The 27,077-nt window shown below is 41.0% G+C and overlaps 1 protein-coding gene across 5 annotated transcripts in view; it reads right to left on the bottom strand.

Annotated features, from left to right (window-relative positions):
- Positions 1-702: 702 nt before the first annotated feature.
- Positions 703-27,077, bottom strand: part of ebf1a (EBF transcription factor 1a) — a 160,705-nt gene continuing 134,330 nt past the window's right edge. Inside the window, exons 12-17 of one of the 5 annotated variants that reach the window (XM_061901866.1) lie at positions 24,753-24,818; positions 19,320-19,482; positions 14,514-14,693; positions 10,329-10,526; positions 6,537-6,605; positions 703-2,889 (exon numbers count right to left, since the gene is read on the bottom strand). In XM_061901866.1, coding sequence (XP_061757850.1) covers positions 6,538-6,605; positions 10,329-10,526; positions 14,514-14,693; positions 19,320-19,482; positions 24,753-24,818 — 675 coding nt within the window. In that variant the 3' untranslated portion in view covers positions 703-2,889; position 6,537. The other 4 variants (XM_061901868.1, XM_061901867.1, XM_061901870.1 and 1 more) reach the window with 4 other exon arrangements.

The following is a 27,077-nucleotide window of genomic DNA, read 5'->3' as shown; positions in this document are numbered from 1 at the left end:
GGCTGGACACCCTCGGTCTGACCACTCCATCCTGTCTGTAGATGTTGGCCACCTGACACACATACCCAGACATGATGAGCAAACGAGCACAAATAAATATGGATTTTTTTCCCCCTCATCCTTGTGGCGCCCCTAATAAAATGCAACCCAGGGCTATTGCCCATGGGGCTCATAACAGCCACTGACAGAACACATTTTTTTCCCGGTGATATCAAATGAAATTTTGCAATTTTTTTTATATTCTGATAAGCCATAAATTAAAAATGTATTTAAAAAATATATATAAATACTGTGGAGATACGGAACCGGCGAACGAGCAGCGGAAAGGCGGGGCGAGATCAGGTGCGTGGCTCGCACACCGGGAGACAATCAACATATCTCCTCGCAGTGTATAAAAGGGGAGAAGGAGGAGAAATCGGGGCAGAAGGCGTTGGATAGCCTGCAGCCACGCACCTGATCTCGCTCGTAGCGTCGCTACCGGCACGCCCCGCCTCTCTGCTCGGTCATCGTCTCCGCCTCCTTGCCGCCATCTTGGGCCAGGCTCCAGCGTGCCCTGCCCCGCTGCTCGTTCGCCGGCTCTGCCTCTCCACAAATAGCTTTAATGAAATGTTGCATTATTCCCATGTGAAACCTGCAGCTCTTTCATATAATATAACAAATTATCATAGTTTTATCATAATACTTTCAAAAAGGAGGACAAAGTCACAGACAAGAGGTAACTTTAATTCAACATTGTGAGAGTCCAAAAGTTATTTTACAACTCATCAAAAACAATACAATCTATACAGTAGATTTTTTTCTTCTCTTAGAGCTTTTTAGTGTATTTGCAGTCAAAGACCAACAAAAAAAAAATAAAAATAAAAAAAATAAAACAAAATCAGAGGAAAAAAATATTCACCAGCTATTTGGTTTGCATCTGTCATTTGTGTTGTACAAAACCTTATCAATATCCAGAAGAAGTTTTTTGTTATTTTATTTTTTTAGTGGAGACGACAAAAGAGCTTTGAAAGTGATATGACCTAAGAAACAAAGTGCCTGAAAACACACAAGCGCCTCTGTGTTTAAATGCTTAACAAAACCAGGAGAGGAAAAACCCCAATTATATGTCTGTCTGTCCCAGCTACAGCTTGAAGACACAAACACACACACACAAAGACACACACACACGCACGCACACACACAGACAGAAAATAAACGGAAAAAAAAAAAAAAAAAACACAACTAAGAACTAGAGAAATTAGCTCCTGTTTATATTGTAGTGAAGCCGGTGGACACATGAGGTGAAGATTGGCTACTAGTGTCTGTGAGGGATTCAAATTGTGCTATGTCAGCGCTTCCCTGTGCTACTTTACGTCCAACTGCAATTAAAAAGCTCACTAAGGTGAAACACGTGATGGAAATAAAAAGCCATTGCTGTGGCACTTTTGTACATACGTTGGATTGTTTTTGAATTATGGCTCTTTGTTTTCTAGTGTGGCTTCCAGTTTGTGCTTTGTCCCCCCCCTCCCCCTGTTCAAGTTCCCATGAATTCCTCTGTGGCAAAAAAGACAATTGTGGCGGGACTAGAAAAAACTGTACATGTGATTGAATGATGAATGGGATTGCATTGTTAAGGCATCTAGACTGCTGGTAAAGATTACAGTGACAGAAAACAAGAGTGGGTCAAGATACAGTATGGACGCAGGCATAAATAACATGGAGAAAGAAAAACAACAACATGTAGCTCTCCTGATGCACACACGCACACACACACGAGAAGAACCCATGCATATTAACAGTATCAATCTGAAAAACCAAACAAAAAAGATATAGATTTACAGTATATATTAATGTGTATATATTCTTTAAAAAAACAAAAACAAAAAAAACTACTTCAACCAAATACTCTGAATAAGATGCTACGTTTTGTCATACCATAAACATTTTCATAAGAAAACAAAACAAAAAACAAAAAGACAGACACGTTTTATTAACTTATACAAAAATAGACAATGGCGTGGTTTGGTGAGTCACGTACAAAACAAAAACAGGTTTAAATAGTGAGCGACAACAGTGAGACGGGAGAAACACACGCTGATGTATGTTCACAACACAAGTCAACAAAGGCCATGTACAAATACCAAGGGATAAATACATTATTTATAGGATATTTTTACACAAAAATCCCCGTTTTGTATCCAAATCCTTGTTTGTTCTAGCAAAACACCGACTGTACTTCTGTACTGAGAAGCTGCCTTAAGACATTTCATGTTTTCAAACTAGAGCTATTGCAAAAACAAACCAAAAAAAAAAAGCCCCCCCAAAAGAAAATCACCTTTTTTTTTTTATATATATACAAAAATATATCACATATGTCACGCTTGTATTGTAATTCTGCTCGACTCCATCAGTACGGTGCTGGCTGGACGCACACATCATCTTCAGGCTTTTCAAGTTTTTTTGTTTTTTTTTACTAACAGCAATTTGGCCAATCTTCTCATGGTTTTTGAATGACAAGCTCACAGTTTTTGCAGGACAGCATTGAGGGAGGAAGAGATGCATGATGGGATACAATATATATATTGTGCTGCTTCCAATGCTATAAGACAGATTGGGGCCTCCATAGTTCAACATAAAAATACATATATGCTCTTCTCGTGAGGTCACTGGGGTCACGCTATGAGGGGGCAAACTATGTATCCCAAAACGGGTGTCAGAGAAGCTACAACAATTCAACCAAAAAAAAAAAGGGAAATAAATCACGTGGCAAAAAAAAGATAAGATCCCAGTGGAAAGGCCTGAGTTTTGAAGCGTTTCTCCTTCCCCTTCAGCTCCGCCAGCTACGACTGTGACGTGTTCTTCCCCTTTTCCAGACCCTCTACATGGGAGGAACGATCATCCCCGGAATCGCTGCTTGTGGGAAAAGAGGGGGAGAGAAAAAAAAGAAAGAAAAGAGAGCGAGGTCAGTCATGTGATAGCTGGGTTTCATCTGTCATCACACCAACGTGCTCCAGCGTCTTTGGCCTACAAGGACGCACGTCTCGTTCCCTCGTTAGCTCCTCAGTCCAGCAGGAGCACAAATCAAAACATTTTCCTCGCTTCGCTGCATGTGATTGTTAACACTCACACTTGAGTAAGTGTGTGTGTGTGTGGATGCAATCACACTTATCACATGCAAATGTATGTATGACACCTCCTATGCACTCAATGGCCTCATCATTAGGCACACCTGCAACATCTGGCAGCTGTACCTAAAATATTACACCTTTAAACACAAAATAATGCTCAACTGTTATTAATCAAGTGTTCCACATTCAAATCCTCCAAAACAGGCCTCTTCAAATCCATCCATCCATCCATTATCTACCGCTTATTCCCTCTTGGGGTCGCGGGGGGCGCTGGCGCCTATCTCAGCTACAATCGGGCGGAAGGCGGGGTACACCCTGGACAAGTCGCCACCTCATCGCAGGGCCAACACAGATAGACAGACAACATTCACACTCACATTCACACACTAGGGCCAATTTAGTGTTGCCAATCAACCTATCCCCAGGTGCATGTCTTTGGAAGTGGGAGGAAGCCGGAGTACCCGGAGGGAACCCACGCATTCACGGGGAGAACATGCAAACTCCACACAGAAAGATCCCGAGCCTGGATTTGAACCCAAGACTGCAGGACCTTCGTATTGTGAGGCAGACGCACTAACCCCTCTTCCACCGTGAAGCCCCGCCTCTTTAAATCTTTGATTAAAATTAGCCACTGTATTATAACTGTTTCATATTCTTTACTGTGTCTAAAAAGATTCATTGTAAAATCACAGCAACCGGCTGATAATCGCATCACTTTAATAACAGTTGATTGCTGTGAAAAATAAGGATATTGTATTTTTTTCATTTGTTGTGTCTAATGTTACAGTACATTTTGATTACAATCTTTTACTGTAAAAAATACCATCAAATGCTGTGAATCCTGGTAATTGTTTACAGCGCATTATTAATTAATTATACATTTTTATTCTTAGGGAGTTTTTCAAAAACTTAAAACATGACACAGGCTAAAAAATAGCACAGGACAACAAAAACCACAGGAAACAGACCAAATGCGGTTTAAAATGCATACAGAAACCAATGTTACATTTTACAAAATACTAAACGTGAGGTTTTTTTTGATTGATTGATACTTTTATTAGAAAAATTGCACAGTTCAGTACATATTCCGTACAATTGACCACTAAATGGTAACACCCGGATAAGTTTTTCAACTTGTTTAAGTCGGGGTCCACGTAAATCAATTCTTTGTAAAGGGTTTTAAAGAGTCAGAAGTTGAAAGCAGATGTGTTTTTAAGTTAATCCCTAGGGTGGTAATGCACTTTATGCATGTATTCATTGGAGTACATTTACACAACATTATTATATTATGTTAAATGACATGATTATTAAATATTATAATTTTATCAAACTATATTATATATTTATTTTATGTTTTTAACCATGTAATAATCAAGTGACATGACCTTGAATGAGATGAGAGGTGCCTATAAGAATAACAACAACAACAAAAACAATAATAATAATGGTAATAACAATATTATTATAATAGTTTTTAAATTTAAGATATTGTATTTTGAATATTTGAAATAATATTTGACATGTATTTTCTGTTATTGTTATTTTTATTTTATAATTGAAGTTTTTAGTGGTGTACAACTGCACTGAGCCATACTGAGCGCTGTTTGTAATGTTATTTGTTTTTCCAACAGCACAGCAAAAATAATGGGTGCAGCTCACAGTATGATGCATGTGCGTCAAAAATACACAGACCATATTATAGTTAACGTTATATAAACAATTACATTTATTTAAATAATTTACATTATCATATTTTTTCTAAATAATGTAATCATTATCATGAAATATAACAATACAGTATAATGGTATAATATAATTGTATTTCATTATATTTTTTTTTTAGAAAACTAAAGACCTTCATTATCATTCTTCCATAGCTTAAACACACACCTGATTATATATTTTCTATAGATAGAGTCATAAATGAAAATATAAGCAATAGGTTCATGCAACTCAAAGATTGTAAATGTGTTTTTAACGCCATGTAACAATACTGGTCAAAGATGGTCTATGCCAGTGGTTCTCAAATGGGGGTACGCGTACCCCTGGAGGTACTTGAAGGTATGCCAAGGGGTACGTGAGATTTTTTTTTAAATATTCTAAAAATAGCAACAATTCAAAAATCCTTTATAAATATAATTATTGAATAATACTTGGGCAAAATATGAATTTAAGTTCATAAACTTTGAAAATAAATGCAACAATGCAATATTCAGTGTTGACAGCTAGATTTTTTTTGTGGACATGTTCCATAAATATTGATGTTAAAGATTTCTTTTTTTGTGAAGAAACGTTTAGAATTAAGTTTATGAATCCAGATGGATCTCTATTACAATCCCCAAAGAGGGCACTTTAAGTTGATGATTACTTCTATGTGTAGAAATCTTTTTTTTTATATTTGAATCACTTGTTTATTTTTCAACAAGTTTTTAGTATTTTTTATATCTTTTTTTCCAGCTAGTTCAAGAAAGACCACGACAAATAAGCAATATTCTGCCCTGTTATACAATTCAATAATTACTTCTTTATCTCTTTTTTCCAACCAAAAATACTTTGCTCTGATTAGGGGATACTTGAATTAAAAAAATGTTCACAGGTGGTACAGAACTGTAAAAAGGTTGAGAACCACTGGTCTATGCAACAGGAGTGCTCTGCGGGTTTGAGATATCTGCTGCAATATGGGCCGCGGGTCGTCAGTTTCATAGCACTGGGTAAGATGAACGTGTCAATCAAAAGTGAGCGTTATTATCTGTGAAAAGTTATTGATAACGTTCTTGTATTAGACCTCATCAGATTGTGCGAGCGGCTTCTCTTTCTCATCCTCATTCTTACATCCCATGGAGGACTTTTTCATAGCTGATATTGGCTCCCTATTGATTCTCCTTCCTCTTCAATCCACTAATTCCCAGGTTATTTCCTAAATGTCTCCAGCCTGCTGGGATTAACCGAATGAAGTGTGTGTGTGTGTGTGTGTGAGTATGATCAGCGTGCAGTGGCCCCCGGGTCACCGTGCTCAGTGCTCATCAACGCCGGCAGAGGAAGTGAGGAAGTGCTTAGCTTGGAGCTCTGATAAAGATTCCCATCCATCATTTCTCTCAACACCATACAACATCCTGCCTAGACGGGCTGACTATGAGCTGCATTGAATGGAAACGGGAGAGCAGAATGACCCCTGGTGGCACACACTCACGCACACATACCCACGCACGAAACACACACTCCCCACGGACGGAGCACAAGACAGGAAGCAGGAAGTGAAACCAGGAAATGGAACACATATGCGATCTGACTGTCAAGTGGAGCGTGACAAATAAAAAATGAGAAGGAAGGGCAGGGCAGGATGAGCAGCTGCTGGTGCAAAGGAGCGGCGTGGGATGGAAAGAAAAGGGGAGGACTGTAGTAGATAAAACAAAGAGAGGGCCAACGTACTTCAGGAGAAGGCCAGGCCCTGCAGAGAGCTGGCTGATGAGTACTTGCTGGAGTCCACAAAAGACTGATCTGAAGCCAGGAAGGACGGTGGGGTCAAGGAGGGGGTAAAAAGGTGTAAAGTGAGGAAGAAAGGGTAACAGGAGGAAAAGAAAAGGTGACAAATTGTTATTAAAAGGAGGTCAGAGGAGCTTGTCTATGAGCCACTAGTTTCACTTCATCATGTTTCACTTCATCATGTTTCACTTCATCATGTGGAACTTTCCGAGGCCATCATGTACAAAAGTGTGACGACGACCGTTCAAGCAGAAACTGGAGCTTTTTGCGACATAGGAAATGTATCAGGTGTATACAATGATAACTACTGAAACCCACTACTACCCACCACGCAGTCTGATAGTTTATATATCAATGATGAAATATTAACATTGCAACACATGCTAATACGGCCTTTTTAGTTTACTAAATTACAATTTTAAATTTCCCGGGAGTTTCGTCGTCGAAACGTCGTGTAATGATGACGTGTAAGCAAGACGTCACAGGTTTTTAGGAAGTATGAGCGCTGCGCACACACACAGCTAAATGTTGTCTGCTTTAACGGACAGTAGAAAGATGGAGTTGGGAAGCTTTAGCCTTTAGCCACACAAACACACGGTGATTCCTTGTTTAAAATTCCTGGAGGTGAAACTTTCCTATGGATCAGAGCGCGGTCAAGAGAACATGGATCCCGACCACATGTCAACCAGCAGGTTTCAGTGAGAAAATTGTGGTTAAAAAGTCGCTTCTTACCGGAGAAAAGCTGAGCTTGTGTCGTCCATAGCTGCCGTCGACTCCCCCAAGACACCCGTGGAAACACCCTTCCGACTATCAGGTACATTTAAACTCACTAAAAGACTAGCAACACAATATAAAGATAAGGGATTTCCCAGAATTATCCTAGTAAATGTGTCTAAAAACATCAGAATGCAATCGCGTTTTCTTATTTTTTTTACTTTTTTTTCCTAGTCCGAAGCTATCAATATCCTCAAACACAAATATTTCATTCCTCGCTCAAATTATTGGGGAAATTGTCGTTTTCTCGGTCCGAATAGCACTTTTGGTTGGAGGCTCCCATTAAAAACAATGTGAATATGTGAGGAGCCATCAAACATGTGACGTCATCGTCTGCGACTTCCGGTAGAGGCAGGGCACTTCTCTTGGCACCAAAAGTTGCGAACTTTATCGTGGATGTTCTCTACTAAATCCTTTCAGCAAAAATATGGCAATATCGCCAAATGATCAAGTATGACACATAGAATGGACCTGCTATACCCGTTTAAATAAGAAAATCTCATTTCAGTAGGCCTTTAAGAGATGAAGAAATAATTAGCTGATCATACGCAAATACGGTGTTATCTTTCACAGTTATGCTGATGACACCCAACTTTACATGCCCTTAAAGCTGACCAACACACCAGACTGTGGACATCTGGAGGCGTGTCTTATTAAAATCAAACAATGGATGTTCAGCAACTTTTTGCATCTTAACGCTAAGAAATTGGAAATGCTTATTATCAGTCGTGCTAACAATCGGCACTTATTTAATAATATCACCTTAACGTTTGACAAGAAATAATTACAAAATACAACTTGGTAAAGAATCTGGTATTTATCTTTGACCTAACTCTCTCATTTGAGTCACACATTAAGAGTGTTACTGAAACACCCTTCTTTCATCTCTGTAATATCTCTAAAATTCGTCCCATTTAGTCCACCACCGACGCTGACATCATTATTCATGCGTTTGTTATGTCTCGTCTCGATTCCTGTAACGTATTATTTTCGGGTCTCCCTATGTCTAGCATTAAAAATTACAGTTGATACAAAATACGGCTAAGAAAGTTTGATCCTATTACGCCTATACTGGCTCGCCTGCACTGGCTTTTTGTGCACTTAAGATGCGACTTTAAGGTTTTACTACTTACGTATAAAATACTAAACGGTCTAGCTCCTGCCTATCTTGTTGATTGTATTGTACCATATGTCCCGACAAGAAATCTGCGTTCAAAGGACTGCGGCTTATTAGTGATTCCCAAAGCTCAAAAACAGTCTGCGGGCTATAGAGCGTTTTCTATTCGGGCTCCAGTACTCTGGAATGCCCTCCCGGTAATAGTTAGAGATGCTACCTCAGTAGAAGCTTTTAAGTCCCATCTTAAAACTCATTTGTATACTCAAGCCTTTCAGTAGACAACCTTTTTTAGACCAGTTGATCTGCCCTGTCTCTTTTATGGTCTGCCCTCCTCTCCTGCGTGGAGAGGTTTTTCAAGTGGCCACGGATCAGTTTCCACGAAGAAGGCGCTGGCTATTCCAAGTCTGGACCCTAGGTGGACCACTGCTCTATATGTGCATCAGTTGGTGACATCTCCGTGCTGCTGACTTGTCTGCATACAAGAGGATCCTCTACTGGCCTCCTTATCGACTAGGCTCTAACATTATGAAGTCGGCACCTGGGTTGAACCACTCCTCTTTGCATCAGTCGGTGGCGTCTCGGCACTCTGACCTGTCTACATGCAAGAGGATCCCCCTGCTGACCTCCCTATGGACTGGACACTCACATTATTAACCATATCCACTCGGCATCCATTGCACCGGTCACCCAGGTGAATTCACACAAATTCAATTTAATTTTCTTAAATCTCTTATTCCATCCATCCATTTTCTATCGCTTGTCCCTTTTTGGGGTTGCGGGGGGCGCTGGAGCCTATTTCAGCTGCATTCGGGCGGAAGGCGAGGTACACCCTGGACTAGTCGCCAGCTCATCGCAGGGCCAACACAGATAGACAGACAACATTCACACTCACATTCACACACTAGGGCCAATTTAGTGTTGCCAATCAACTTATCCCCAGGTGCATGTCTTTGGAAGTGGGAGGAAGCCGGAGTACCTGGAGGGAACCCACACAGTCACGGGGAGAACATGCAAACTCCACACAGAAAGATCCCAAGCCTGGGATTGAACCCAGGACTGCTCAGGACCTTCGTATTGTGAGGCAGACGCACTAACCCCTGTTCCACCGTGCTGCCCTAAATCTCTTTTTGTATTATTGCTATTTTATCCAATGACTTCAAAGTCATTGTTTAATTTCACCTTTTGTAATTTTGTGATGATAATAAACAAACTTTTAACTTTTCTTGAATCCCACACCACAACACCGAATCTCGCCACACTATGGGTATAGGCATATCAATCCACATATAGATAGTATCGATGTCACAATACTAGTTTAACGATATAGACTTTTGTTGCAATTTCTTGATGATATACGTCCGGCCAATTCAATTATTTTTTTAGAGTTGCCGTTTCTCTGATTCGGTCCGTAGAAACAATGCACCTATCTCTCTCTCTCTGTGCTGCTCACTCAGGCACACTTGGGCCATCCCCTACATGCTCTGCCGAAAAGAGAGAACAGTCAACATTGATCGTAGTCCGGGACAATATTGACAATCTTTAGCCATGTAAACACTGGGACACAACTGCGGTAAAGATCGGCTGGTCTCGGCAGCTCATCAGTCGATCAGTTAAAAAAGGCAAATATCGGCCCACGATGCGATCTAGATCTCCCAAACATACAGTATTTGTCATGTTTTGTAAAGGTAAAATCTGGTAAAATCGCAAGATGGCGGTCTTGAAATGCCTTGAAATGCAGCAGCTTTTAGATATTGCAAATATAAACATTTAAGGCCTTTGGAAAACAATGCATTGTGTTGGACTTTGAAGGTTCCAGGGTATACACTGGTCAGGTATCAGTGGCTCACCTTGCAGGCTGTTAGCGGTGGCGCTGGTGCACGTGGGAGGCGGCGAGTTCTGGGGTCGCACGACGGGGGCAAAGGCGCTCTTCTGCTTGACGGCGGCCGACACCATGTTAGCCGGGGAGAAGGAGAAGATGCCGGAGGAGCTGCTGCAGTTGGAGGGCAGGCTGGTTGACGATGCCATGGTTGGGCTGGACGGGACAACTGAGAGGTGGGGAGGGGACGTCGAGGGGTTTAAAGTGGGAGAGGGAGCGGGGGGGATGGGGAGATGAAGACAGAAAAGGGGTAGATAGTAGGGTTAGAGAGAGGGCCGAGGGCAGAGGATGGGCAGACGGGACGAACAGAAGGGGACTGGTCAACGGATGATGGCAGGAGGGATAACAGTTTTAACTCACACATATTGTAAGCAATTTCTTGAAAGTCAAATGTCAATATGCAGTACTTGTCTCAGTAGGTTTTGATGACTCATGTTGTTCTCTGTTTGGACGTTACAACCCTGACTATTTGATACCCCGAGACCTTAGTCCTTAGTTTTGGATTAACTAGTAAGACACAAATGACTCTTTAGAAATAAAAAAAAAAACAAGTGTACAGTAGCTTATTTTCCCCTCATATGGACCCTTTGAGTGTAAAAGGAGCAATCCCCTTTAAATAAAAACACAAGAGCAGTAGCCCTATAGTCCCTAACATATGTTTTTTGTTATTTAGGTTGTATTTTTTGCTCTCTAATCAGCAAATGAACTTAAACTATTGCTCTCTTAGTCTGAATTGAACTGAAAACATATACAGTACTGAGAGATGTCTCTCAGTAGGTAGTTTTTTGATGTAAATCCTGCAAGTACTGTGGAACCTGAATTTACAAACCCCTTATCCCAGCAGGCACAATACATCGAAACAACGTTGAGACTTTGTTGAATTAGATCTTGACATTGAGCAACTCAAACTTAACATTGGAACAACATGCATTTACTCGATGTCGGGTTCTGACGTCAATTTGACCATTAGAACTTAGTCATTTCCCAAACAAACAACGTGGATGCAACAACTAGACATTAATGTTGTCTCAATTTACAAATAAAACTATTTTGCAACGTTGTTTAGAAGTCAGTTTTAAAGGACATGTATGCATAATCAACATTGTATCAATGTTTTGTGCCTGCTGGAATTGTAAAAACGTTTTGACTTATGAACCAAGGACAGGATACAAATTTAGTCTCCATGTACAAACATTTTATCCACCCATTGTGTGTTTCGCGGCGACGCCATTGTGTGCCTTGCAGCATAGTCATTGCACTGCTGCTGTTCTGTACTGTGCTACTTTGTGTGCCTTTTCAGTGTTTTTTACCCTTTTTAAATTTCATTTTTTAGTTTTGCTAGTTCATTATGAGTTGGAAAAAAAGCTATGCAAAAGCGAGGCATGGTTTGAAACATTGAGAAAGTATCCACAGCATTGTCAACAGTGCCTCCCCACACCCTTATGCTGCAGGCAAAGAAGATTAACCAACAAAGTGGGAGAAATTTGCTTCAATATACAAACTTTTATATTTATGAACCCTGTTCAAGAACCAATTAGGTTGGTAAATGGAAGGGGTTGTGTATACTTAATAAAGGGGAGAGTTAGGCTAGGTTTAATTCACACTTCCGGAATTATGGAGTTACAGAGAATAGATCCCACACACCTAAAGAGGTATAAATTGATTATTTCTGCCATTTTGCATTTTTTCCCCTCTTCAAACACAATTGGATTGTTGTCGCCTATAAAGAAGGAATTCTTAGCAGATTTGTACTTAGCCTTTGGAAGTGAATCCAATGAATGTAGCGTCTAAATTGGACCGCATGGCTTTTGTATATTCAATTTAATATGACATTCAATTTCCCAGCATTATGGAAGCTTTCATTGAGGATTTCCTTTACAAAACAGCACTGTAGCTTCTTTATAAAGGAGCTTCTAAGTGAAAATGGAGGCTTTTCTAAATCTACACAAAGAATATTAGCTGGATTTACTGTACATGTAAGCCCTCGTGTTCATACGGCAAATTCTGTCTCTCCCTCTGACATCATCCCATCCCTCCACTTCTTAAGGGTTTGTCTTTTGTCTGCTAATATACTAAGAGCATTTTCCCCTTCAGCGATTTTACAATCAGCCAAGTCGTATTTCACCTGCCCTCTGATATCTGCTTCTGCCTTTATTGTTGTTATTATCCAACACTTAGCTTTTATGGCCCTTCCTGCCAAATCCTTGCAATAAAGTCATAATCCATTTATGAAGGGGCCTAACTAATCAATTAATGAAAATTGGACCTACAAAGGCAGGCTGAGGGGCCATTGATTGAAAGTGTCTGTGAGGGGCCGATGGGCCTGTTAAAATACTTGTTAACACCCAGGAATCAAAGAGCCGAAATGGAATTGCTTCTCTAGCAATTAGTTTATTGATTTAATCAAGGGTCTTTAATGTAGAAGGGGAATGTGTGTGCGTGTGTGTGTGAGCTGTGCCGGTGGGGCGGGTATGTGTGTGCGTTTCAGGGGGGACGCTAAGGTGATCTGCTCCCCTTTGCCAATAAAGGGAGGATTTGTGTTTGACTGTGTTCTTAAAGAAACAGATGAGCCAGCTAAACTGCTCTATTTTCAACCTTGAGTGTCACTCGACTTGATGCTTTACAAGCAAAATGTTCCGCCCCTCCTCGTCTGGGGCCTCATTTATACAACTGTGCATGGATTCTAACTTAAAACATCAGGATGCACATACAGTAGGAAAGTGATCCACGTGGCCCCATTCTTCACGGTTTATCCGACACACGAAACGTGACGTTTCCTGGGGGGCGAGGGGTGTCACTATTCACTTTAGCCACTAGATGGCAATAGAGTATTGGATATCTCAAAATATGTTTTGTGGCATTTCCAATTTTGACAGTGTCAGTGACTATATAGAGTGGTGCTTTCCATCGTTTTCAGCAGACTGCATTGCAAAATGATTACCCCCCCCCCCCCCCCCCCCCCGCTCTTCCTCTCACGTGAGATTTATCCAGATATGGGGCCACACAAATCCCTTTTCTTCTATACGCACACAAACGCACACACAAATGATTTATAAAAGCTTACTGCACACACTTGTATGCACTCTTCTCATTACAAATCACACCAGCAGTGAATTGTGCACAGAGCAGTTTCTCCCAGTATTTATAAACGGTCATGCTAATTAGATCATGAATATGGATTGAATAAAAGAAAAGAGGCAATATTTTTAGATTAGTACTTATTACGTCAAGCACCAAAACAATATTATTTTTGAAGGGCTAAGTAAGGTCACACAGTATAGTATCTAATAAAAATAATTTGAATGTCAATATTTGACCAATCATAGTATCCGTTACACCGTGACTGAGAGCTGAGATGAAAAAAAACAAACCTTTTCACATTGAAGCCGTCTGTTTGCCAAGTCATTGTCCAAACAATGTTGTGATTATTTGTTTTATTACAAAGCAGTAATTTTTGTTTCATGACACAAGTAGTCATCATGAGCAAAATTTAAAGCTCATGTCGGCAATTGGCATGATTACAATATAAAATATTGCCACACTAAATGTATTTTTGTGCAGTTTATCTTATACAAATTATTTGATCTTATTAATAATAACATACCGTAGATTACATAGTGGATAAGCATTTGCAACGTGGCTGCGTGAGATCCAAACATCTGCACTTGGACCGCGTTATAAATTCCAAACTGTGTTGAAAAAAAGATGAATATAATAATTTCCTAAATTCATAACACCAAATATTGTGCCGCAGTACATATTCTTTGGTTTTTAGTCTTGAACAAATATCTGACCTATTTATATCTTCTTATCATTTAATTAAATATGAGCAAAATAAACATTACTTTAACGACGTACAATATAACTATGTTATTACAGCACTATATTTTCATATTTAGGCTCTAACAAATAAATAGACAATATATGCAGAGTTAGAGGAATGCAGGGTGAAAAGAGTGTGTGGGAATAGGCAACTTTTCTGCATATAATTTTTCTACAAATAATAAAGTTTGTGGTAAAAAATACGTACTTACATTTCACTCCTGTTAACGCAATTTTTTGTTATACGCAGAAACCTTCAAAAAAAATGAGGCCCCTGGTCCTTTTATGCAGCTGATGGATGGCTTAGGCTCCAAGATGTGATGCATTTACTCACTAGCATACGGTGAGTTGCCTGCAGATCCATTGAGGAAGTTGGGCGAGGTGCCCAAGGTTGCCATGCCAGAGTTAGCGTAGCCATTCATGCTAGTGGAGACAGAGCTGTAGCTACTCTGCTGGGGAGTGGAGCTGGGGACATAACCGTGAGGAGACACACTGCTTGTACTCCTACTGAAACCTATGGACAGGGAAAGAGGCGGAGAAGACGGAAGAAGGGAATAGAAGAGAGAATAGGTGTTAAAGATATACGAGAAGGAGGCAGACCAAAATAAAACCATGCAATGCTGCCAACGAGAGAGTATGCATGACATCAGAAAAGGGCAAAAGTCAATCAAACCTTTTGAGTGGCAGAAAGATGAGGCAGCTTCAGACACATTTCAGACGAGCTGCTTTATTGCAATGCAGGCAATATAAATAAAGACCATCAGGACTCGCACCATCTGTCACTGCTTACGTGAATTTACAAATAGGTTGGGTGATCTGGACTAAAATCTGTATTGCGCTATGTATAGCAAGCATGATATATACCACAAAATATTATTGTCACGCCTGTAAGATTATGTTTTGTTTTTTGCCATGCTTGGTCAGGTTGTGTATAGTTTTTTGGACATTTAGTTCTGTTTTGGCACTTCCTGGTTTGTTTTCGTCTCCATGACAACTCATTAGTTTTTTACCTGTCATGTCACGCCCCTGTCCTCAGTTTTCCCACCTGCTTGTAATTATCATTGGTATTATTTAAACCGGTAGTTGCCAAGTGTTCAGTCTGGCATCTTCACACACCCTACCCATGCTGTTCCTACCTTCATGCCCTAATCCACAGCTCCTTGTCATGTAAGTTTTTGTTTATAGTTCATAGTCAATTGCCTTTGTGCTAAGTCTTTTGTTTATGTCCATTATTCATGCCATCGAGCAAGTGTTTTGTTTCCCGTTTGTTTCATAGCCTAGATTATTATCCGCCATTGAGCGTGTCCTTGTTTTCCCTGTTTTGTACTATAGTGTATAAATAAATTTATAGATGTACTCACATTCACGTCTCGCTCGTGCTAACTTCCCTCTGCGTCGAAGATACCACCTCAATCCAAGCCAAGCTTGACAATTATTTGCATACGAATCACAATATACTCTTTTTAAAAAAGGTTGCAGGTTGCCCCTCCATTAAAGAGAGACAACTGACAGGGAATTATCTGTCTTACGTGTGTGTTAATATATTTGGTTTGTCATAAATTAAAAAAAAACAATGAACTTATTGTCTACTTTGACATCAGCACCTCCAAGTCCGAGTCCATGGTTCTCGCCCGAAAAAGGGTGGAGTACCATCTCCGGGTTGGGGAGGAGACCCTGCCCTAAGTGGAGGACTTCTAGTACCTCGGAGTCTTGTCCACGAGTGAGGGAAGAGTGGATTGTGATATCGACAGGCGGATCGGTGCGGCATCTTCAGTAATGCGGACGCTGTATCGATCCGTTGTGATGAAGAAGGAGCTGAGCCAGAAGGCAAAGCTCTCAATTTACCGGTCGATCTACTCTCCCATCCTCACCTATGGTCATGAGCTTTGGGTTAGAAATAAAGCCGTTGCTCCTCCACATCAAGAGGAGTTAGATGAGGTGGTTCGGGCATCTGGTCAGGATGCCACCTGAACACACCCTTAGGGAGGTGTTTAGGGCACGTCTGACTGGTAGGAGGCCACGGGAAGACCCAGGACACATTGGAAGACGATGTGTAACGGCTGGCCTGTGAACGCCTCGGGATCCCTGAGCTGCCTCCGCGACCCGACCTCGGATAAGCGGAAGATGGATGGATGGATGGATATTTTAACATGTTATAATCTTATAGCTGCTGGATAAATTAAGGGATGATTAAATCACATTCAATTCATTCGTTTAGGTGTCTGCTGGCGTTTTTAAAAAAAATGGTGCTTGTTTTTTTCACATAGGAGATATATCATTAACATGTCTTCTATTTGAAAACAACTTCCTGAAATGTGCATTGTAAATGGCTTGGATTACGTTTTCTGTCAAATGTAATATAATGTGCCATTTTTTAAAATCCTATTGGCATTTAAAAAAACATATTTTTATTCTTTTCCCAGATTCCAAACAGACAGCAACTAAAAGCCCACATTTTCAATGGAGCATTGGCGGTTTATGAGTTGTCAAGTCTCCTTGTAAAATCTGAATTGCGTCCTGAAGCGGTCTCGTGCTACAGCCGGGCAGCGAGGCACGCTTTCCACGTCATCCTTTCCGGGTCCTTCCCTACATGAAGGATGCCGCAAAACGCGCATTGCGAAAATACCAACTCCATTACTTGACACACACCTTGAAGGCCCTGCACATCTCTTCACATCACTAGATAAAGCACACTCCCGCCACCCGCAGGATACGTGCGGACAGAACACCGGCCACAGTCTTACTACGCTGCGTTTGTATGCTTCAAATCGTTCCACCTCTGAGTGAGGTGGCACGTGCCACCCCAGGCCACCCGCTGAACACGCCACTGCTCCCAGGGTGCACTTTCAGCATGTTAAAATTGGGTTCCATTGTAGATTGAATTGTAGGTCTAGGGTTGTCCCGATCCGATATTTGGATCGGATCGGCCGCCGATATTTGCCAAAAAATGCGTATCGGCAAGGCATGGGAAAATGCCGATCCAGATCCATTTAAAAAAAAAAAACGCACCGATTTAAATAATACATTCCACTCTTCTGCTGCTCCCTACGCTCCGTTCCGCATTTTCCAGCACACCTTCAACACGTCCAAAGGTTTGTCTTCTAAATGTTAAGACGGCCGTGTGAAAAGCTACGGTAAAAATGTCAGCAGTGTGGGATTATTTTATCCTACAAAACAAAAAAGGTGAAGTGGTGGAGTGCAAAACATGCCACAATAAAGTCAAGCGTGGTAGTAAAGTTGTAAGATATTTTAATGACTCTTGCGAGTGAAAGGCGTTTTAGCACTCATAGAAGTTATAGACATTTTATTCCACTCAGGTTGTTTGTGTGTTTTGCTTTTTTTAATAATGTTTTACGGCATTATTTGCACTTTATACTGTTCACTTTTTTACTGTTTAAATGATGCCATTTCTGTTTGTCATTTATAATTTTTTCTATTTTGTGTTCATCCTTGAATACCAACCATTGTGTATTATTCAAACTAACCTAATTCAGTTGGCTAGTTATCAAGAGTACTAAAACCCTTTTCAACTTGAATCTGACAACTAATTAGGCTAAATAACATTAAACTTTAATACATTCCGGATAGGCCAGTATCGGATCGGATCGGAAGTGCAAAAACAATATCGGTATCGGATAGGAAGTGCAAAAACCTGGATCGGAACATCTCCTATGTAGGTCTGCTTTTAAAATGCCCATAAAAAGTGGTACATATCTGCTGCATGTTTCAAAACATAGCAAAACACCACAGGCAGGAACATGATAACATGAATGTATTGTTAATGAGTGTATCCATGGTGAAAGCCGCATAGTACCTGCAAAATTGTCATTTAAACAGGCCGGTGTGCGCCACCATTGTATTGGTAATCAATGGTACAAGCAGTCTTGATAGATCACCGGCAACATGTCTACTAATAGTTCACACAATGTTATAGTTTGCATGGGCTGTTCAGCACTGATTTCGATCTTGGTAAACCAGGCACTTACTGTTTTTTGTGAACTTTGTTTTGTCATTGCAACATTCACTCCAAAAGAAAAATAAAACACTCTTTATCTTCTAATATCAATAATAGTTACCTTTTGTACTTTTGTATGCCATGGTTTTACCCCAGAAAAGATCGAATCTATTTCTGTTATTTCTACAAGGGACAATGTAAAAATCCAATCACATAGACTAAGGCCTGAAAGGTACATGCATGTTTCAGCAGCTGTGAAAGTCAAGTATAAATAGTAATGAGTACATGAATGAGTACATAAGTGGTAACCAACAAGCCATTGTCATGCTTCTTATCTGAGAGTATACTGTAAGCAGCCACAGTGCTGCTGAAGAGGACAAATTGTCACTGTATTCCTTGTGCATGGATAATGGCCATGGCAATATAAGCCAAGAGAAATGTTGGAACAATCTTGAACGGCATATGGCACGGAGGAGGAGCGATAAAAGAGTGATCCACGTACTAAAACAAGAAACCTCTGACCTAACTGGCCCGTGGCCAAAAATAAACATACTGTATATATATTGATGAGGAAATTCATACTATTCACTTCTCTTATGGGAAGAATAGTGGTGGAGGGGTTTGGGCTACGGTGGGAGGACAAGATGGAACACTATATAAATGTACATCCCAGTTTCCAAATGCTGACACAGCAGAAAAAAAACACCTGGAATTGATCACTCGTGTACTCTGCACTGCAACAGTGGCTCCACTTAAACCACAAGAGTATCTTGCAGCATAATTAGCACCAGTACTCCAACCTCATTAAAAGCGGTGGTTGTATTCTTCGTACAAAGTAGACATTTGCGGAAGGAAACACATCCAGAGGCTTATCCATCCATCCACTTTTCTCTCCTTCCCCCTGATACGTGTGATGAATCACCCCTGACTGCACCCACATCTCTCTCTGTCAGGCGGGGGCCGACCCCAGTCTAATATACACACCCCTAGGACCCTCTCGTATTTCTCCAGCGTACCTCATCCGTGACTCTCCAGGTCCACATTCTTTTTATATACTCTCTCCATCTTTCTCCCCTCCCTTTATTTAGTTACCGCCACTCCTCCCAAATTCCTTGTTTTTTTTTTTTACCTCTCAAAATGTCAAATTATTCTGTAAACACTTTGTATTGTGTCATCTTCACTCACCCTGATTGGCTGTTTGAGCCACTTCTGACCCGGTGAAGGAGTTGACGGCCATCATACCCGCGTGGACGGATCCACTACCCAGCCCGGCGAGCTGGTTGTGCCCTCGCGGCACAGTCGTATAGAGCGCTTCCGCGATGTCTGCTGCTCGTTTGAGGATCATCTCCTGGCATTGAGGAAGGTGCAGAAGAAGAAAATAAGTCAGAATTGACATCTTTTTTGCACATGTCAGGCTCGATAAAACCAGTTTTGTCAACTATTGCACCTATTTTGTATTGTATATTGTATAGTAGCTTTTGTAGAGATGTGACATTCGTGAACAAATCAAACTTTATGAACGGCTCTTTTAAGTGAACGATGAGAACTGAGCAGTTGTGAGTCATTTGTATGGGAGCTCTTGTAGATGTGTACGTGAATGCAGCATCAAACACATAAATTATATATATATATATATATATATATATATATATATATATATATATATATATACATATATATATATATATATATATGTCTTGATTGGATTATCCAGAGAATAGTGCTCGATTCCGTGGTAGAGCGCAATATGTAGGTGTGGGAAAAATCACAAGACTACTTCATCTCTACAGAACTGTTTCATGAGGGGTTCCCTCAATCATCAGGAGATTTTAATGGAAGCATTCACATACAATGGTTTATATAGGGCACAGAGTGGGTGGGTACAGGCAGGCGTAGGCTGTGGTGATTGGCTCATGTGTTACCTAGGAGGTGTTTCCGTCTGTGGCGGCATGTTGAAATGATTTCACTGCGCTTGTTGAGGGATGATAGATCTGGATGATATATAATAAACAGTTTCTCTTTTAAGCATAGGTTGCATCTTTTATTACCACTGTTGTAAGGTGTGCTGGATGCAAGAATTTGCCATGTTATTGAATATTCAACATTATTGTCTTTGAGGTTCCAAATGTGTTTGCTGAGTTCTGTAGAATTCCGCAAAGTCTGGTTTCTAAAGAAGGCGTTGTAGAGATGAAGTAGTCTTGTGATTTTCCCCACACCCACATATATATATATATATATATATATATTTATATTGGGTTCAAGCGGAAGGACCCCGGTTGGGCCCCAAAAACAGCAGTGTAACAGGGTGAATTTCGGGAACAGTTGAGCACGGGACACAAGCTGAGGACTGATCATCCTTCGGTGGGCCACCTTTGTGGAGGGTGTACAGTGTTTGAGGGCTGAAACACCCAATGATGCAAGGGCACACTACTGAAGATGTGTCGCTTGTCCAATCGTCCTGGAATTTAACCCTGACCAAGTCTCATATCCCACAACTCACAAGAACACCCCACCCTCCACATCCTCACGTTGTCTGCCTACCAGTTTTAACAACAAGGACATCTCGAGTGAGTACTCTCCACATTTGGCACGAGGGACTGTTCAACATCTCGTCCTGTGTTTTTTGATTCTGGGGCTGTATTTTTTTTAAAAAGGGCGGTATAGCTCGGTTGGTAGAGGTGGCCGTGCCAGCAACTTGAGGGTTCCAGGTTCGATCCCTGCCTCCACCATCCTAGTCACTGCCGTTGTGTCCATGGGCAAGACACTTTACCCACCTGCTCCCAGTGCCACCCACACTGGTTTAAATGTAACTTAAATGTAACTTAGATATTGGGTTTTCACTATGTAAAGCGCTTTGAGTCACTACAGAAGAAGCACTATATACCGTATTTCCTTATAATGAATTGCTGCCTGGTCAATTTCGTGACATCACGAGTGACACTTCCCCTGTCATCATTTTCACAATGGAGGAGGCTGATTTCAATACCGGTATTCAGTAGGATTTAAGGTCCAAGCTTACATCACACTCAGATTTTTACAGCATACCTTTGGTAAGTGCCGGAGTGAGAAGAGTTTTTAAAATAATTTGCGCATGCTTACTTTTACCGCATGCCTTTGGTAAGTGCAAGAGTGAGAAGAGGTTTTAAATTAATTAGCGCCCCGGCGGCAATTCAAGGAAATACGGTAAATATAATTCACTTCACAAATTGGATTAATTACATTTTGGAATTTGGATTAATCATGATTAACCAAAGGAAATTAGTCGATTGCATGATTAAAATTTGCTTAATTGAAAACATTTTACATGAATGCATGTCATTGATTTGCAAAAATGTTGGAAACAGTTTTATCTGAAGTTCCTTCTGACTGTATTTTGGAGTGAAGTTTGCCAGGGAGCACACAAGTTGGACTCTCTGAACTATTTTCTATTTAATGACGTATGCATTGATGAGATCGCTGATCGTATGGCGGTTAAGGTGAAAGAGCTCAAAAATAAACTGCATGAATGATTTAAATGTGTACATAATTAATCAATTTTTTGTGATTAATCACATGAGTTAATTCTTTAATTTTGACAGCTATAGTATATACGTATATACATATACTGTATAGCATCGGTGTCCAAACTGCGGCAAGTGCGGCCCGCCGGAGCTTGCAGCGTGGCATGCGAGACATCACAATTCGAACAAAAATGTAATCGATCTTGTTGCCCTCTTGCGGGCGAAAGCAGGACCGATGGACGATGACCATGAATTAGGCTTGCTTTAATCCATGGAAACTAAAGTGTTATTTTGTTACCAATGATTGTTGTTACATCACAATCAACGCTCTGTTGTGTGACAAAAAAAATAAAAATTACAAAGAGGAGTTGGAAAGTCGACAGATTTAGCGAGAAAGTTGCCAAGTTGGTCACACTGGGCAACTCATGCCCTCGTCTTGAGAGATAAGTTGAGCAGCACAATAGACAATGAGCTACAGTGGAATCTTGATTTATGAATCCCTCTTTTTACGAATTTTGTACAAATGTTGTCTCTTTGTATGAATGTTTCATCCACCTATCGTGTGCCTCGCAGCGCAGCCATGTTGTGCCCGGCAGCACATTCATTGTCGGCGGGCTGATCCAGCTCCAGTACTCATTGAGTCGGCCCAATGTTGTGGTTAGCGATGCTGCTTTTTGTCCTTTTTAAGTGTTTTATTTTTGCCATTGTACAACTTTTTTCTAGTTTTGCTAGCTCAATATGAGTCCAAAGAAAGCAATGGACAGGCGATGTGTGGTTTGAAACATTCAGGAAATATCCACAGCGTTGTCAACACTGTAGACAAAAAAGGCTAACGGACAAGGTAAAGTTTATTTTATTTTTTATTGCTAATCATTGTAACTACCTATCTGTTAAACTTAAGGGAATTTGTGATTTCAAACTGTGGGTGCACCACAGGGCGAAGGACAGTATAAGCCCCTTTGCACTGGATAAACTTTTCAGGAACTTACACCTTGTGTTTCCACCTAAAACTACTGGGGTAGATTTAGTCCTTTAAGAACCTTAGGAACTTTTCGAAGCTACCCAGAACCTTTTTGAGGGTGGCCTGTGCTGTTGAATGGTGATTAGTTGAACCAGGGGCGCCGAAAAGGGGGGGTAAAGGAGACGGATTCTAGGGGCCCATGATGGAGTGGGGCCCAGAGAGGCCCCTAATGATGATGAAGTTATAATACACAGGGGTCCTGTAAAGATACAGGGGCCCTATAAAGATTCTTTTCATGGGGCCCAAAATCCCTAGCGGCGCCCCTGGGTTGAACACCGTTGGTGGTGTTCCTAAAGCCCCTTTTTCAAACACACGACCACCATTGCGGAGTATTCGAGGACAAATTGTTCATTTGTTATTTGTTGTGTATTTCTATTATAACAAAACTTGATAAGAAAGAGAAATATGCACAAAAGGACCTTTTGAGTTGCAGCAACTTCTGTGGGGCGTCTTTGTGCTGAAGAACGCTAATGAGTGAAACTATCTGTGTGTTTACTCAGCTGCAGTCTTTCAGCTCCGTGCAAATTATTGTTGTTTGTTATATTCACAGACATAATTTCAATATGGGAAGCAAAGTGAAGTGGACGGATTCTTTTAAACATATTTACGGGGGAGCAACAACCTCAGCTGCTTACTACTCTGACTGTCGGCAAAATGTGAAATAAAGGAGGCAGTACACAGGTGGAATGAAGGTAAATAACATCAAATATGAACTATTTACTTTATTACATGTTGTAAAAGTAGTCAGTAACAATCCATTTGTGTAGTTATTAGCCTCAACCTGAGTGAACAGAATGCTAATACTAACAAGCCTACGCTAAAGCCAATGTGTTCATGTTGTTGGCGTGAGATCAACACAGACGTTTATTTTTTACATATTGCTATTTGCAGCTGAAATGGACCACAAAGAACAGTCTGACCCTCATGAATTCACCATTTTGCTGAAAGGAAGACTTTCTGACTGTTTGACATTGCGGACAAAAGCTTGACTTCGTATGAACAATTCGGTACACCTTATTTATACAATTATATAATTATTGCTTTGTATTTCATTTACTTACTTTTTAGTAAAAGAACTTGACCTAATATTGTCCACTTTTTTAAATAGTATTAGTCTAGAAATATAGTAAACCACTCTTCCATATGTTATCAGTCTGATTTGAATAAACTACCCTGAATTGTAAAAGGCGGTGGAAACACAAACCACACACTTCTGCAGGAAACCATCATTCTAGAGGTTCCAGGAACCAAAAGTTCCTGACCTTTTTGGGCCTTATGCGGACGTGTTGTTTTGACTTTCTTATCAAATAGAATGTTGATCCATTACTCCAGGGGTCCCCAAAACACGGCCTACCAGTGTCCAAAATCCGGCCTGCGGATTTTTTTTTATTATTATAATTTTTTTAGAATTTGTTCTTTCTAATCCATTTTCTACCGCTTGTTACTCTCTGTGTCTCCTAGCATATGGTCTAAAAATGCATTTTCCCCTCGATAACGTGACATCATTGCACTCGGAATATATATATTTTTTTAACCCAATGCAGCCCCTGGTTCAAAAAGTTTGGGGGCCCCTGCATTAGACCCTTTTTATGATGTTTGATATACGATACTGTGCAGCGCTTCATATTGTGTTGAAAGTGTATAATATTTTACTGAAATATGGACTTTTTTATGTTAGGAACCCTTTAGTCATGTTTACATTGAATCTTATGGAGTAATTTGCTTCAATATAGGAACTTTTCTATTCACAAACTCTAATCACGAACCAATTAAGTTCGTAAATGGAGGTTCCACTGTCAATTCATTATCCAGCGCAATTCTTAATGTGACAGGGAGTGAAGTCTACACAACTTTCTGTCGCAGAGCCACATTACCTGTGTGCGAAATTACATTTGGGACTGGAAGCGCCACATATTTTGCAGTTTTTGCCTGACAGTTTAAAATGTTCTTGCTAATCTTTCACTTGCACAACAGTTAGAAATGTTGAAACCTAGAACATTATTCCCCGTGGAAAAAATAGCCATTTTGTTTAGTAAACAGGACAAACAAAATAAGATCTTAGAAGGAAGGTATGATGGCTCCCATGCTTGTGTTTACCTGGTTATTGTGAGGCATCCCGTACAAGGCTTCAACCAGGTCCGCTGCTCTCTTCAAGATTACCTCCTACAATCAGGGGGGGCAGAGAAGGGGGGAAATTGATCATGAGTGCGGCGGCTGGAAGAGTTCAGTCTCTTTCATTCCATTTCACTAGTAGCATTATGCTGTGAATGCAGAACAGAGGCTGCGACGACAGGAAGACGGCGGCGAGAGCGGCAGGCGGGAGGAAGAGAAATGGGTCCGTCCGTGCACTTTGTAACTGGCCGGGCAGTTTGGGAGATACCGTTTAGCTGTGAATAAAACATGAGCCATGTATCGCTCTTATCAGTCGGCCATCTTTTGCATCTTCTCCATCCTTCCTGTTGGATCACGTATCTGCACATGATCGCGCATCAATCGAACTGAGCCCAACACAGCATCAGGCTGACGGCGATACAACGCTCCTCTTTACACCTGACCCTGATAATGTTCCACGTGAATAGTCACTTTGTGCCATAACTTTGAATGGAGAAGTGTTCCATTCAAACATTTATTCTTGCATAGAGTTCATTTTCTACCACTTACCCTCCTTATTACCCTCTCTGTTCTTTTCACTCCTTCAGTCTATGAGTCTGTGTCTCAAGGCAGTCCTTCTATATCTATATATACATATGTATGTGTGTGCGTGTGTGTGATGTAGACACCTATAGACCTAAGAAACCCTTTTTAAAAGTTAATGTGCCGGGGCCAGGATATATGCTGGAGGCGCGACAACCAGAAAATTGCAGCCCCCGCCCCTCCAATTCTCCCTCGTTTCGTTCTCTCCCTCCTTTCTCACACACACACACACACACACACACACACACACACACACACACACACACACACACACACACACACACACACACACACACACACACACACACACACACACACACACACACACACACACACACGCTGTGCGTTATACCCTTCTCAGTGTATCCCTCGCTGTGAACAAGCCCCGGAGCATGTGTGCTCTCTGTTCCGTGACACACCGCCTTTCAATCAGACCTCATATCACACACACACACTCAAACACACACACGCACACACACACACCGCAGCCACACACATGGCGGAGGCTGTCGAGCACGCCCAGGACATGACGGGAGGGTCAGCAAAGCAATAAAGATTGTAGAGCGCTGTCCGAGGTGCTAAATTCACTCAATAATGGGAACGCTGCCTCTGTGTTAACCTCCCATTACTAGCACTACTGGGGGAGGGAGAAAGGGAGGCAGGAGGGAGGAGGCAGGAAAAAAGGGGGACCAGAGAGGAGGTCCGCTCGGTGTGATTGAGAAATGTAGAGGCCCGACTCAGCTAAGTGGTTCTTTAGTATGTATGCGCCGTTCCTCGCCTGCTTCTCGCTACTCTTCCTCAACACCAGATGCCTCCTAGGGATTGCTAGATAGGTAAATGGAGGGATGGGGGGTGGGGGGGTGGGGGGGGGGATGCGAGGAGGTAGGAAATGAGGGAAAGGTGAAGCATTAGGGCACAAACAGATCCCCAGATAGAGAAAGACAGTGTGCAGGTAAGACAAGTGAGATACTGTGCTATGAAGTAAAAAAAAAAAAAATGTTTCAAGGGCCACATCTTAAGTTTTGCCGGGTGAAGAAAAATCTTACGAAAATAAAAAACACATTTAAACTCGTGTGGAAAAACACCTGTGCAAATTAGATGTATTGGAACATGATAGTCACACATTTATATTTCAACTTATATTCAGTGTTGGCATGCCTGACAAGCAAGCTCAAACACATGTACACTGTTTTCCTTTCTTTTCTATTTAACCTTTATTTAACCAGGAACAAAAATCCCATTGAGGTTGAAAACCTCTTTTTCAAGGGAATCTTGGCCAAGAGGCAGCAAAGATACACATACAGTCGAGGTCAAAAGGTAGGCAAGGTGTTTCTGGGATTAAAGGCCTCACCTTTTCTTCTCCAAACATATTGCTGGGTATTGTGGGCAAATATCGAATTTTTTGTTTCATCTGACATCACATAAACAAAGATAAGACCTTCTGGAGGAAAGTTCTGTGGTCAGATAAAACAAAAATTGAGCTGTTTAGCGACAATACCCAGCAATATGTTTGGAGGAGAAAAGGTGAGGCCTTTAATCCCAGGAACACCATTCCAACCGTCAAGCATGGTGGTGGTAGTATTATTTTCTGGGCCTGTTTTGCTGGCAATGTAACTGGTGCTTTACAGAGAGTAAACGGGACAATGAAAAAGGAGGCTTACCTCCAAATTATTCAGGACAAGCTAAAATCATCAGCCCGGAGGTTGGGTCTTGGGCGCAGTTGGGGGG

The sequence above is a fragment of the Nerophis ophidion genome, linkage group LG05 (assembly GCF_033978795.1).
Source record: "Nerophis ophidion isolate RoL-2023_Sa linkage group LG05, RoL_Noph_v1.0, whole genome shotgun sequence".
NCBI classification, from domain to species: Eukaryota; Metazoa; Chordata; class Actinopteri; order Syngnathiformes; family Syngnathidae; genus Nerophis; species Nerophis ophidion.
Note: the sequence above shows the minus strand (reverse complement) of the source record. Positions and strands in the feature narration are given on the sequence as shown.